This window comes from Chenopodium album, chromosome 23 (genome assembly GCF_948465745.1).
Source record: "Chenopodium album chromosome 23, dcCheAlbu1.1, whole genome shotgun sequence".
NCBI classification, from domain to species: domain Eukaryota; kingdom Viridiplantae; phylum Streptophyta; class Magnoliopsida; order Caryophyllales; family Amaranthaceae; genus Chenopodium; species Chenopodium album.
The window spans coordinates 35,350,876-35,365,068 of record NC_137856.1 but is presented as its reverse complement, the minus strand read 5'-3'; the positions used below and the strand labels follow the sequence as shown (position 1 = coordinate 35,365,068).

The window sequence follows — 14,193 nt, the reverse complement described above, 5'->3', positions numbered from 1 at the left end:
TCCGGGAGTCCAATTGGGTGGGTGGAACCATTCAATTTTCCTTAAAACGGTCAATTTACCCATTCGCAACTTGCACCGATTTCGTGAACTCCAGCCTACCATGGACATTTATGACAACATGTAATGGTCATATATTGTTCCAAACAGCATTATATGACTCTAAGATGTGTCCCCTAGGGCCTCAAGACTTTTCTCTATCGGGTCCCGTAACCTCAAAAAGTGTGAATTATAGCCTTCAATTTTGGAATTTTTGACCTTTTTTTCGCCCGAAAATAAATATTGTCCAGATGTTTACTGTGGTCCCTAACACCCTCTGGGAATCCAATTGGGTGCATGAAACCATCCAATTTGTCTTAAAACGGTCAATTTACCCGTTCACAACTTGCACCGATTTCGTGAGCTCAAGCCTACCTCGGACATTTATGACATTATATAATGGTCATAAATGGTTCCAAACGATATTATAGTACCCTAAGAAATATCCCCTAGGGTCTCAAGCCTTTTCGCCACCGGGTCCCATAACCTCAAAAATTCCTAAAAAAACGTGGATAATAGCCTTCAATTTTGGAATTTTTTGACATTTTTTCGCTCGGAAATAAAAATTTCCCACATGTTTACCATGGTCCCTAATACCCTCCGGGAATCCAATTGGGTGGATGGAACCATCCTATTTGCCTTAAAACGGTCAATTTACCAGTCCACAACTTGCACCGATTTCGTGAGCTCAAGCCTACCACGGACATTTATGATATTATATAATGGTCATAAATGGTTCCAGACTGTATTATATGACCCTAAGATGTATCCCCTAGGGTCTCAAGACTTTTCGCCACCGGGTCCCGTAACCTCAAAAATTCTTAAAAAAGCGTAGATTATAACCTTCAATTTTGGAATTTTTTGACCTTTTTTCGCCCAAAAATAAAAATTGCCCAGATGTTTACTATGGTCCCTAACACCCTCCGGGAGTCCAATTGGGTGGGTGGAACCATCCAATTTGCCTTAAAACGGTCAATTTACCCGTTTTTGTACATGTCTATTGTATTGCCATTAAGCTTTCACGAGGCCTGTTCGTAGCCGAATAATGGTCAGATATGGGTCGAAACAATATTATATGACCTCGTGAGGAATCTCGTAATGTTCCGTGAAATTCCAACACCGGGTCCCGACACCTCCTAAATCGCTCTGATTTCGTGTATTATAGCACTCATATTTTGCTTTCGTATATCATTTTTTCAATTGGCGAGATTATGCATCGTGGACATGCCTTGTACCATGTAATTCATCCTTAATCATCATGTCTTAAGGGCCTTGGAGTCGTAAATAGTGCCTAGTACCTGATATGCCTTGTCCTTGGGTGCAATTGTCTTGTGAACATGCCACACGGCCCCTTGTACCATCCAACATCCCAACACTTAGGCTTTGTGACTTGTCTTAATCCCGTACTTAGCATTTTTTAGCATACGAGATGCATCGCTAACCTCGTTTTCCAAAATATAGGTGTTTTTAGGGAATAGGGTGGGGGGGAGGAACGGATCGAAACAACATAGGGCTGAATCTCAGTGGATCGTGTAGCAAGACCACTTTGCCACTTACAATACTCCGTCGCGTATTTAAGTCGTTTGCAAAGGATTCAACCTGCCGCTCGGTAGAAATTGCGCATGCGTCGCTTTTGGCCCGGATTCTGATTTAGAGGCGTCCAGTCATAATCCAGCACACGGTAGCTTCGCACCACTAGCTTTTCAACCAAGCGCGATGACAAATTGTGTGAGCCAACGAACCAACTACTTCGACTTCAATCTATGAAAATCCTTTGACTATAATATGACCAAGCCATCTTCAACTTTTGCTAAGCAATCCATGAAAAAATGCAAGCATAATTGCTGATAAGTATTTGCTTATTTGTTAGCATCTTCAGCTTTGTAAGTTTTTGCTACTCTAAAGAACCATGCTGGAATGTAGGTTCTAACTGCTGTTGTAAAAAGTTAATGGTTTAATCTGTAATTCTTTCTGAAACCTGCACTTTATAATATAGACATAGAATTGCTTCATAATAGCTCAAGAGTGACCTCCGGATCCGACAAAAACTAAAATCTAGTATTCCGAACGATGAAGCTGGGAAATACAGAAATAGATTATCATTTTTTCAAAGATCATCACATGTATAACTGTATTGAGGAAACAAAGAGAACTGAAGGCTCTGAAGCCAACTATTACATTTAAGCTATTTGCATAAGGAAAATGCTTTAACAACAAAATTAAGACAAAAAAAATGTGCACTAACCATATACATCAAGACTACCTACCTAATAAACACACTACATATACTTTCTTTTTGTTCCATTTCTTTTCTTTTCTTTTTTTCTTTCAAGGGGCACTTTTATTAAAACAAAGAAGAGATTATACACATTTGGTAAGAGGCCAAAAAGGGGTTACAAATAGGTTAAGCCTAAAAATCCAGGTGATGAAGACGAGCAGGTTAGAACTCCGCGAGGAGAAACAATGTGTATGCTGTAGCCTAATTCATGAACTTTCTACAGTTTGGAGCTTTACATAAACAGGGCACCTTAAATTCATCAGGCTCGTCGGGATCGAACAAGTAATCATACCTGCCATATGAACATTCCAAGATAAATAAAAATATGCAGAGACATGACAAAGTGAAAACTAATAATACGCAAGTGCGTGCAAAGGGGGAAGAGAAAGAGAGGTACGTTAGCTCGTCACCAGCTGGAACAGTCATTTTGGCAATAAGAACAATTCGACTCTCATCATCACCTACACTCATAATTCTTGCATAGCAGTTTGGCATGCACTGCAATTATAGACGAAACAATACTTCAGTAAGCAATAATTTATTTATTTATTTTTTTTTTAAAGGAGAAATTAAACTTGTTCCTCTTAAACTTTATATAGGTCCTTCCCAGCTCCATAGAATTTGCTTACAAGATATATCATTCTATAAAAGCAGGAAGTCCCAAATTCCCAATAAATAGGTCATACGGTCATAACTCATACCCCACATAAGTTACGGAAAAGGAGAGAGAACTTTGCTGAGGTATAAACAAGGGATGGAAGCAATACAGTAACTGTGTAAAAATAACTTACCGAGTGATTGATTAGGCGAGCTATGTTTCCCTTGTCTGTAGCATCCACAACTACTTCTTCACTGATTTTAAACAGCTGTTTCAGAAATATTGATACAAATCAGCTCCTACTGTATTGATTGTCAGAAAACTCAGAACAATTCATGTTAAGTACAAACATGTTAATAAAATCCAGAAGTACAAATTGCAAGTTTATTCCCATGTTCCATTTAAGAAAAGAAAAACTCTAAAAACATGTTAAGTAGTATCAAATCAAGTCAAGTAAGGCCACACTAAAAAGAATAATTAATATCAATTTTATTTTTTATTTACATCCAATGTCCTTTTGTTCACCGTCCCCCATTATACTACCCTGTAAGATCCACATATAATGTTAAGTCATAATTCAGGTGGCTATGATAAGGTTTCAGGCATACATCTAATAAGGTTTAATTATCTGCAAATTTGCAACTGTGAATGCAACAGCTGTTCTCATAATAATTAGGAAACATATTGACACCAACTACTTGTACATAATTAAAATGCGCAAGATAATTTGGTGGAGACTTTACTTCTACATGATTAAGAAGCACGAGATAATTTGGTGAAGAAATTGTTTGTCACTTTAATACAAAACAAAAATTTTATTGTCAAATTGAAACTGAGTTTTAGTGCACCAAAATACTAGACCACAAGCAACTCACATAGCAATCTTTTCCTTCTATCCGATAACGAGCCTCCCTCAAATCTGCAACACTGCGCCTCACTTGCTCTCCACGATATTCAAGAACCTGAGAAGTGCATGTCAGACAATCTATTTCTGAAGAAACAAGCCCACAATTATTTCATGAAGGGAGAAATGCAGATTGATTACTATATCCTACATGTCCTCCCAAAATATCTGATGCATAATGTACAATCAAAATGATAAACTCAATGTGATTTTAGAAGCATATTTCCAAAAGATTCATGTGGAGATTTAGAACTAGAGAAATTGGTTCTGAGTGTCATACTTTATGCTTTTATTTTCAAAAAGCAGATGCACATGCATATCATAACAATTTATATAACTCCTCCAACAAAGATGATAATGCATAGGCTGCACCAATTTTAATAAGTCACGAATATGTAACTTAAGGTGTGAGGAACATGGAGGGTATTTGAAAACACAGATATTGTACTTAGCAGTGACAGAAAACTATGGCAGCTTCAAAATTTGATAGCATAGTATATTAAAGGGCAGAAACCACCAAAGAGCAGTTCACCATTCTATGCAACTAAACAAAAATAACTGACCATCTCTCCTTCCTGAATGTCACGGCGAGCAAAGAGCCCCCACCCATGTATTCCAGATCTACCAAAGCAAACTCGATCATTCTCAGTTTTCTGCACTCAGTGCAAATGCTAAGCTTCAGAATCAACTCAATCAAGTTTAAGAAACTATAGCCAATAGCTATTAGTTGACAATATGAGCCTCACCTGTAAATGGTATAGCCGCTCTCTAAAAGTTGAAAATGTCTTGGGATATTCTACCACCTGCAAAATTGGAAATGAAAATTTGCCTAACTCAGAATTGTCTCAGGCCCACATAAAGATAGGGTATACAATCAAACATCAATGGGAATATATTAAAGAAGTACAATGCTTACTTTAAATGCATTCACGCGTTCCATCTCTCGCAAAGAATGATGACAAGGCATCCTAACTTTGTGAGCAACAGCTTCTTCTTCTGCCCTCTAGTTAGCACAAAATCACAACATAAGATACTTACAAGTCTTTTGCAATTGTACTGCAATTAAACTTATATAATTTAATTAAACCAAAAGAGATAGTAGGCATTTGTCTGTGGTAGTTTGACACAATTCAAGCCTACCTTACAGTTCTTGTTTTTGGAACGCTGGTATATTCGGCATCGTGCTGCAGAGTCTGGATCAGCTTCACTGACCTGTGTTGGAGCCTCTTCAGGTTCTGACTTCGTAGATGATATTAACCTTGAACCAGACCGTTTTTTACTCTGAAGTAAACTTTTGGTGGAGAAAACCCCTGTCGGCGTTTGTACAACCAAAACAGTGTCCGGATTAGGAGCCCTGCATCAATTATATACAGAATTAGTCCAAAAGGCAATATGATTCTCTTACTTCCTCTTTCCATTTTTCCCCTTTTATTTTATCAAATACCTGTGGTAAGCACAGTATGAAACCATCTTAGTAATCTGTTTCCCACTCTTCTCCAAGCAATGAAGCTGCAATTAAAAGGTATTGGCAAATTTAGTACCATTATTAAAAATAACCCAAAATAAAACACTCAACACATAAGCTGACATGTAAAAAAAAACACTAATGTAAAGAAAACTTTTGGTAATATGGAAAAAAAATGCCACTCATTTGTTAATACTAACTAAAATAACTACAACTCCTTCACCCAAAAAAAAAAAAAAAAAAAAAAAAAAAAAAAAAAAAAAAAAAAATTAATGGACAGAGTTCATCAGGGTATATGAATGAAATACCAAAAAGTAAACAATTCGAAAGGCGGTTGAATGGAGACAAGATGATGAGCGCACAAACACACACACACACTCACTCACATACAAAAAAAAAAAAAAAAAAAAAAAAAAAAAAAAAAAAACAGAGAGAGATGACGCCAATTACACAATTTCATTAATCTTTAAGTGATAAAGCAGTTGCATACTATTAACTACACTATATATGTGTGTGTGTGTGTGTGTGTGTGTGTGTGTGCGCACCAAAAAATTGCACATTTAGTTCAAAAGTATTCTCATTCTAAGACCATTCTACAACCTCATAACAAAATTGCTAACAAGTGATGTAGTAGCGATAAAAGAAAATAATCCAGTACCTCCATGCGGTAGCCAGCTCTCGATGCGCACATGGCATGGTAGTAAGTTGAACATTTACAACACTGAGTACAGGCACCATGTATCTGCTTACAAATTATACACACCTGCAGCTCATGAAAACAGAAAGGTGAATACTGTATATGAGCCATATTACATGAACAAAAAAATAAAAAGTAAAAAAAAAGACCCTCTAAGTGCTTCCAGATTACATGAATATAGTGTTAAATGCCAGTAATTGACCTTTAAGGCATTTCATTTAAAAGATAATACGAGATTAATGGCACCATAAATTCATGAGATACCTTTACAAAAGTGCTTGATGGAATGCTCAATATTCCCATAGCAGGCTCCATCTCTTCATCACTTGCAAAGGAAACTTCAGGCCTAAACCAGGCACAAGTAACATGAACCCATAATGTGTCAATATCAGTAGGCTTCAATGCACCTCCTGTATAAGAGACAAGTCATTCCGTGAGCTTGACTCCAAAACACAAGTCCACGGCCAAGAATGAACTTATTCTGAATAAGTATTCAATAGGAAAAGAACAGAAAGGGGGCAGAGGGAGGGGGGGGGGGGGGGGGGGGGGGGGGGGGAAGAGTTCAATATATGAGTGATGTGAATTGGATCCCCATCAATGAGGCTGACATGCTATAGTTCAGTCAAAGCAAGGCCACCTCTCCAAAATAATGAACAAGACACTCATAAAAGGAAAGCTAAACTGTGAAACCAATTCAAAAAGATAGCCAATCAGTACAGATCAATCCTGATCACATGCTTCCACAATCACCAATGCCTAAATCAGAAACAAACAATGACCCAACAAAAATAACACTTAATGCAAAAAGGCATCGTCTCCCTTCAACATTCAGTCTGAAATAAGTGCTAGCATACCTTTTACAGGACAAAGGCAACACTCGCGTTCAATTTCCGGTGTCTCACATGCTCTGCATACCCATGATGTTAAATCTCGAACATTTCTAGCTCCATAGCACTCTTGATGGACAGCAATTTGGCATCTAAACATGATTAAATTTAAAATGATTTAATTTTATAAAATCGTTAACAAGGGAATATCTCAATATTCAGAAGGCTAAAGTGTACACAGCCCCCGCCATTATCCTTGCTAGACAATGTAAACGACCCAGGCAAACAGATTTCAGGCAAAGTACCTATTACAAATAATAATCTTGTTATAATCCCAATCCTCAACCCATCTGCAGACAGCACATCTTTCGGTGGTCCATTTAGCATAAACAGGTTCGTATTTTTCTGTAAATGCAAAAAAAACGCAGTCAACATCAAAATAGATACATTATTTCTATCCATGTATAATAGCAAACATATTCTATTATTATCCCCCGATTATGGGTGTAAAGCTTTGATTGATCGATTGATTGGTATCCTATTATTATCAATTACCTTGCAAAAAAGATAGCAATTTCTGCTTTCGAACCTTTAGCGAAGGTTTTTTAGGAGGCTTAGCAGAAGCAGCAGCTTGTGCATGAAATTCTGCCATCTGCAACATCTGAAGAAACAGAAGGAAAAAACAAGTTTTAGTATATCAATATATGTAATCAACAACAGTGACTTATTAAATTACAGCTGCCAAGTAGATGGATAAGTCATTAAGTGATTAAACTACAGGCTATAGTAGTTATAGTGCTCTTGCGAGCAGCTGAAAGAGACAGATAGATGTTAATATTCCAAACATTTGAAAATGAGCCTCCATGCCATAATAAGCACTTGTAATGGTAACAAAGCCTTCAAGCTAACATAATACAGAACTTTTGGCGCAAGATAGCGGATTGCAAGTTTATTGCTGGTACAAGCTACTTTACACATTAGCAACATTTCTGCAACGTGGGCAAAAGGACTAAAAACTTATAAATGTTGCATATAAAGTGCTGAAGTACATACCCATTGCTCCAGTGTCAGCATCGAATCTTTGACCCTAATACTCGTCTTCCAGTTCTTCACTTTCGAACCAGTATGCCTTTCCCACTCACTAAGTTGCTGCTTCTCTGACCCACAGAATCCGCATTTGCACACAACTCTAAACAAAGGTAGAGGTATAGAAAATCACTAAAATGTTCTCATCAATAGATTTTATGTAGTCCATAAATTTAACTATGCAAATCAAAGGAACATGAGATGTTGGATACAATGCATAATGAAGTTGTGGACTAGTGGTATAGGTTATTGAGTTCAGGATTTTGAAACTTTTTTAATTACAAAGTCTATTTCACTCAGTTAAAACATGTGGTAATTTGATCTTGCAGTGATATTTTCTACATGATATACAGCAGTACAGGCTTCAGCTATATCCAAGTTCACCACAGACACACAAATAAACAAAAAAACTCCCTTACTATAATAATTCATACTATTAAACTTCTGTAGTTCTATTAAGGATGTCCTAGACGAAGTCTCATTATCATTTTAGGTTAAAGTCACTTTATCCCCCTCCATCAGATCAATTCCTTTTCTTCATCCATTCCAAAGCCATGTCCTATTTTATCTCACGACCCACTTTCATCATTTATTATGCTACATTCAACAACCATTCTTATTCTCCCAGACAAAAGTAAATAGAGAAATCAAATTGAAATAATGAAAGTATGTAAACAATTAACAAACATGTCAGAACGCATCAAGATCAACCAACATAGTACAGCGCCATCTGCCACTGTCACAACTCACAACATAACAATGGAATTTGAGCTTAAAGTCATAGCTAGAGTCCACATCAAGAAGCACCTGAGCATTCCCATGACCAGCCCAATTTGAGAAAATAAATAAGTGCATGTTAAGGAACAAAAGGTCATTAACCATGCGGTATTTCACTCTTCAGACCTACCAAGTGGATTATTATGGTCAAGAGATGGTTCACGGGTTTTATCATATCTTATGATTAATGGGTAGATCATCATAACAATAACCACAACATACAATCAAAAACCATATGAAAACAAGGAAACTAGAACATTTTCCAGAGCAATATCTGTAAGAGATAGAACACTTCTCAAAATTCCATGCCATAAAAAGAGTACTCACAAATGGAAGCTAGGAAAATATACGCCTTCCATGCCAGAGCAAACAACATTGACCTTGTCTGGCAGCTTGACCTGATCATTATTTTTATAGCACCTGCGTTGAAGAACAGAAGAGCACTTGCCGTTAAACTTTTTTGCCCAAGAAAGAGCCCTTGAAAGAAAGGGAAAATCATTCTAGGAAGTAATTTCTTTTATACATGGGAAAAAATTCAAATTAAATAATTATGCTTAACAAGAAAAATACTAACTTGACTCGAATTTGATTTTCAGAATCTGACAACTCAAAGTTGAACTTCACTTTGCAATCAGGGCAGTAGTAATCGGTCGCCCCAAGATCCTGCCATCATCAAGAGTAAACATTAAACCTTCTATTTAATAACTAGAAATTCAATGTAGCTCAGCAAGGAAAAGAAACCTTGAAAAGGTTGCTTGAGATTCTGTCACATTCTGCGTGAACCCAAACTTTACAACCATCACATCTCACCTGATGATTAAAATCGTCCAAAAACAAATTAACTTGATAGCAAGATTGCTTTAATGATCTCAAACATGAAAAACGCATACACTGTCAAGATGTAGGTAGTCTTACCCATTTCCCACTGTCTGAGTAATTTCCAATCTTTTTGCAAATACCACAGTATTGTTTCAATCTTAGTGACTGAAATAGGAAGGAAAAATTAATCAATTAGACAAGCATATACAACAAATGTCACCTGCATACCTTTACACACACAATCACATAAACAAAGAGGATCAGGCGAGAAGGCCATCAGAACAAACTGGGTTTGTTCCGGTAAAATAAAAGCTTGATAGAAAAAGAACAGAGCTTGTAAAATGAAAGATATTTGCATTTTCTACCAACCTTAGCACAAGCTGTACAATAGAAGTGGCCTTCAGAACCTGAAGCCTTTCCTGCCTTCTTCATCTTAAGTGGAAGGCCAGCACCACATCCTGCACAGGATGGTGTGTCTTTTGCTTTCTTAAAGCCATTCTGCAGCATTGAAAAAGTTTAAACTTAGAGGTCGAAAACATTTTGGTTGAAACTAATGAAACAAAAATGGCTCAGCCCCTCAAACACGCAGACAAATTAGTTAAAACTTCAACAACTTCTGTTCCCAGAATTTTTTTCAATCACTATGAAGTGAGCTCACTATGCCCATCCTGAGTGTGAATACTGCATAATTTGTTCGGCACCTCCACCACACCCTATGCCCACAAATAATTACTCCCTCCTCAATCAGGGCTTGTGTGGTTACTTTTCTTAATTCTACCCCTTTCACTTAGGATTTGCAAAGAGAAGAAATCACACCCAACACTGCTAGTGAGAATAGAGGACTAAGATCAACCCTTTAATCCACTAAAAATCTCTTTGGCCTAATATTGTACTATGTATATAGTACCTCCGTTACTAATTAGTTGCACCATTTCTCTTTTAAAGGTCAAACTCACAAAACTTTGACTGTATATTATCACTTGTATGTAATAGTAAGCATAGTCAAGTACTTAAAAAGAAAAAAGAGATGGCTCATTGCACAGAACTTCCACAAAAGTAATAGCATGTTCAATAGTAGTACTTCAGTGTGAGCCATCTCTTTAAACCAGTCAGGGCAAGATACTATCCTTCAAAAAGGACTAAGCCAGGGTGCCTAGGACATCACAAGGCTTGTCATAATGAAATTATTCTTTGAAAAGTGTGTATACAGGATCTTAGTTTAAGTCCCAGAAGGAACCATACATATTGTTCATTCACAAAATTAGAAGAGAAAAAATCTCACTAATTATCAAACTAAGAGATAATTAAACCACGCTTAGTGAGTATGTGGAATGTAGGAACCATCTATATTGTTCATTCACAAAATTAGAAGAGAAAAAATCTCACTAATTATCAAACTAAGAGATAACCAAACCACGCTTAGTGAGTATGTGGAATGTAGGAACCATCTATATTGTTCATTCACAAAATAAGAAGAGAAAAAATCTCACTAATTATCAAACTAAGAGATAACCAAACCACACTCAGTGAGTATGCCTTCCTTACATTCCACGATCCCAGATTCCTGAAGCATGACTTATAAGTTATAACTCCCAGGTTGCTAGACAGCACTACATATGCAGATAAAGATATCATCAAAAATCAGAGTCAAAGAAAGATATAGACTAACCTGGCTATAATGGTGCATTTCCTGGTATTGCTTTGAACCAGTGCCCAAACCCCCCTGTGCCCTTCTAGAAATGGAATTCATGCAAGTACCGCTTCCAGCTGCCATGTTAATCTCCTGCATAAATGTTTCCATAAATCCATTTTCTGCCAGAAAAGCCTCCTCTAGCGCCCTGTGAAAGTTGCTGGGCTCGCAACCATTCAGGCAGGCTTGCTCCTGGAACCTAAATTCATCAAAAGAGAACCCAATATCAGCAGACATGCAAGCACGAAAAAATTCAGATTTACACAAAAACAGAAGTCAAGGAGCATTACCTGTCCACATTATCTGCAAATGAAAAAAGCCTTTCACGCTTTACCCAAGCATAATCCTGCATAGCAAGGTAGTTTATTAGATTCCAATCATAAATGCATCTAAAACAAAATTATCAATATCATTAATAACAAACAGATAATTCATCATTACCCTTTGCTTCCGATTTTGTGAGTAACCAAAAAACATCACACAAACTGCTCTAGGAACACGGAATTCCAAAACCTGTCGTGGAGCTTGCGATGCTGGATTAATAACTATTGCTGGCCAAGCTGGATCATTTTTCCCCGATTTTACCCACACTATATCACCTGGAACAAATTCATCCATACCCATCACACCATTTTCTCTTCTATGATCCCTCATCAACCTGCCATTATTACCATGAAAACCAACAGCAGATTTCTCATATTCCATCCAATGCCCTCTATCACGAATCGACGTTAGAGTACTCCGAGAATTCGAGTACCTCCTCACATCATGATTCGTCGACCTCCCACCTCTCCACCCATAATCTTCCCCCTCATCATCATAGAAACCATTACCATATCCACACTCCTCAGTGGACGTCGAAACGCCACAAGTATCATCTTCATATTTATGCACATTACCCCTATTCTTACTCCCACACAACTTTCCCTTTTGAGCTTTAACCCCAAATTTCTCATTCTTCCTAACACCAACATAATCATCTTCATCATCATTATTAGTATCATAATCAAAATCACCATTACATTCTCTATAACTAGCAGCATTACTATTATTCTTACTAGTCTTCTCCTTCTTCCAATCATCTAGAATTGAATCATTAAATCTAGAAGGAAGTACCTGAGCTCGGCCCCTCGAGGTCCTCACTAATGGCGGTCTCGGACTCTCCTTCGCCACCTCGGCGACATGCCGAGTCTTCACCTTACTCATACTCCCCCTCCTCTCATCCTCCTCCTCATCATCATCATCTTCGTCCTCATCCTCATCCTCATCCTCCTCCTCGGCAGGGGAGCACGAAACCTCGCTGCACCAAGACGCAGCGAAACCCCGGAAATCGGCATTATTGTTATTGTTATCAGAGAAAATCCGATGAAATCCACTGAAAGGAATGACACCAGCGGCAACTTCACCGAGAAGACTCAAAGGGAAGTAATTCCCACCATTATTATTACTGTTACTACTATTGCTTCCATTGTTATTGCTGCCATTATAGCTCTTGGATTTGCGCTTCTTCCTATCATTGCTATCTTCATCCTCAGTTTTCGAAGGTTGAATAACACGACACCGTTTTAGGGTAGGCATTGTCGATTTCAAGCTCCGTTTGATAATCATCTCAACTATCAAACCCAAACCCAGAATTTCGAATCCGAAAACAACCAATCTTCGAATTCGAAACCCTAATTAACAAACCCTAACATATCAAATCTCACCCCAAAAAAAAATCCCGCCGATGCTGCAACAGAGGAGCAATTAACACACCACTCAATCACAAATAAAAAAAATTACAAAAACCAGTAGAACAGAGAGAAAATGCCAATTAGGGTTCTTCAATTTCTGGGAATTTGAAGAAGAACCAGAATTAGGCGGGAAATTGGGGGAAATTTTTTTCAGAAAAAGTTGAATTAAACAGAGACAAAGAGAAAAGGGATCTAATTTTATGGGGGTTCGCTGATTTTGATGTAAACAGAGACAATTAAAAATCCCTAAAATTAAAAATGAAAATCAATCGAAAAATGTTCATCAGTTTTAGAGAGAGAAAGTAGAGAGAGAAAGAATGGGGATTGACTACTGAGAGGAGAGAGAAAGTAAAGAGAGAAAGATGGGTCGGCGTTATCCTCCGTGAAAAGAAAAAACCAACTCGTTACTCTAATTTTCCTTTATTTTTTTTAATTTCTAATCAATTAATTTTATAAATTAACTAATTTTTATTTCTTAGTTTGTTGTAATTCTTCAGCAAATGTAACAATGGATGAAGGTGACTGAGTTAAATTTTTGGTTCCAAAAACTTTGGAATTTGAGGAATGAAATTATTTCTTGTTTGTGACACTCATGAGTAGTCTTAAATTTATGTAACTATATAATATAGTGTGAATTTAATGATACGGTTAAATTTAATGTTATATGAATCCTAGGTACAAAAGTAACCAATTTCATGGCTGCCATGAAAGAATGAAAGAAAAACTTACGGGACTATGTATAATATATACGGAGTAATGTTTATGTGTGCATTATATCGAGCTTTTAGCATTAGTTCGAGGTTAATTCGTAATGTAACACAATTTCGATCAGTCCGATTGTTGTTGGCATGTTGAAACTAATGGTGGTTCGAAGATTGAAGGATTGATACTCATACGATGATGTTAGCTGTTTTCGATTTTGGTTTTTCCATGGTTGTAAATTTGTTACTGGCCTTAAGCTGCAGTTTTAATGGCAAGAGGTTTCTATTTTTATTTTATTCTATTCTAACGTTATTTTCTGTTTATGCAATGAAGGTGGCAAGTTCGTGGTTGTTTATATAGTTTATGTTCACGATTCTAAAAATAGTACGGTTTTAATTATTCGTAGTTTTTAGTTTGTAGCTTAAATAATTTGCTACAGTAATTTTTGTTATTTGGTGGGGGATCAAGGCAACAAATAATTTGGGTTATAAAATGGATTTTACTAAGCTTTTGTTCAATCAAACATGGTTTGTTCGAAGAATGGTGGTTAAGAATTTCTATACCAATTCTCTCAGTTTTAA

General features: G+C 37.0%; 1 protein-coding gene across 1 annotated transcript; it reads right to left on the bottom strand.

The window, feature by feature from the left end:
• Nucleotides 1-2,113: 2,113 nt before the first annotated feature.
• LOC145607760 (histone-lysine N-methyltransferase ATX5-like) lies at nt 2,114-13,287 on the bottom strand. Its single transcript, XM_081663351.1, has 23 exons — nt 11,619-13,287; nt 11,468-11,523; nt 11,157-11,376; nt 9,857-9,985; nt 9,584-9,652; nt 9,410-9,478; nt 9,243-9,331; nt 8,996-9,088; nt 7,859-7,994; nt 7,361-7,466; nt 7,111-7,210; nt 6,833-6,957; nt 6,243-6,388; nt 5,940-6,044; nt 5,261-5,325; nt 4,957-5,170; nt 4,733-4,819; nt 4,563-4,619; nt 4,380-4,469; nt 3,788-3,874; nt 3,106-3,180; nt 2,712-2,812; nt 2,114-2,606 (listed from the first exon to the last, which is right to left on the bottom strand). Exons 1-23 carry the CDS (start codon nt 12,783-12,785, stop codon nt 2,516-2,518), a joined length of 3,477 nt encoding a protein of 1,158 aa, XP_081519477.1. The 5' UTR covers nt 12,786-13,287; the 3' UTR covers nt 2,114-2,515.
• Between the last annotated feature and the right edge of the window lie 906 nt (nt 13,288-14,193).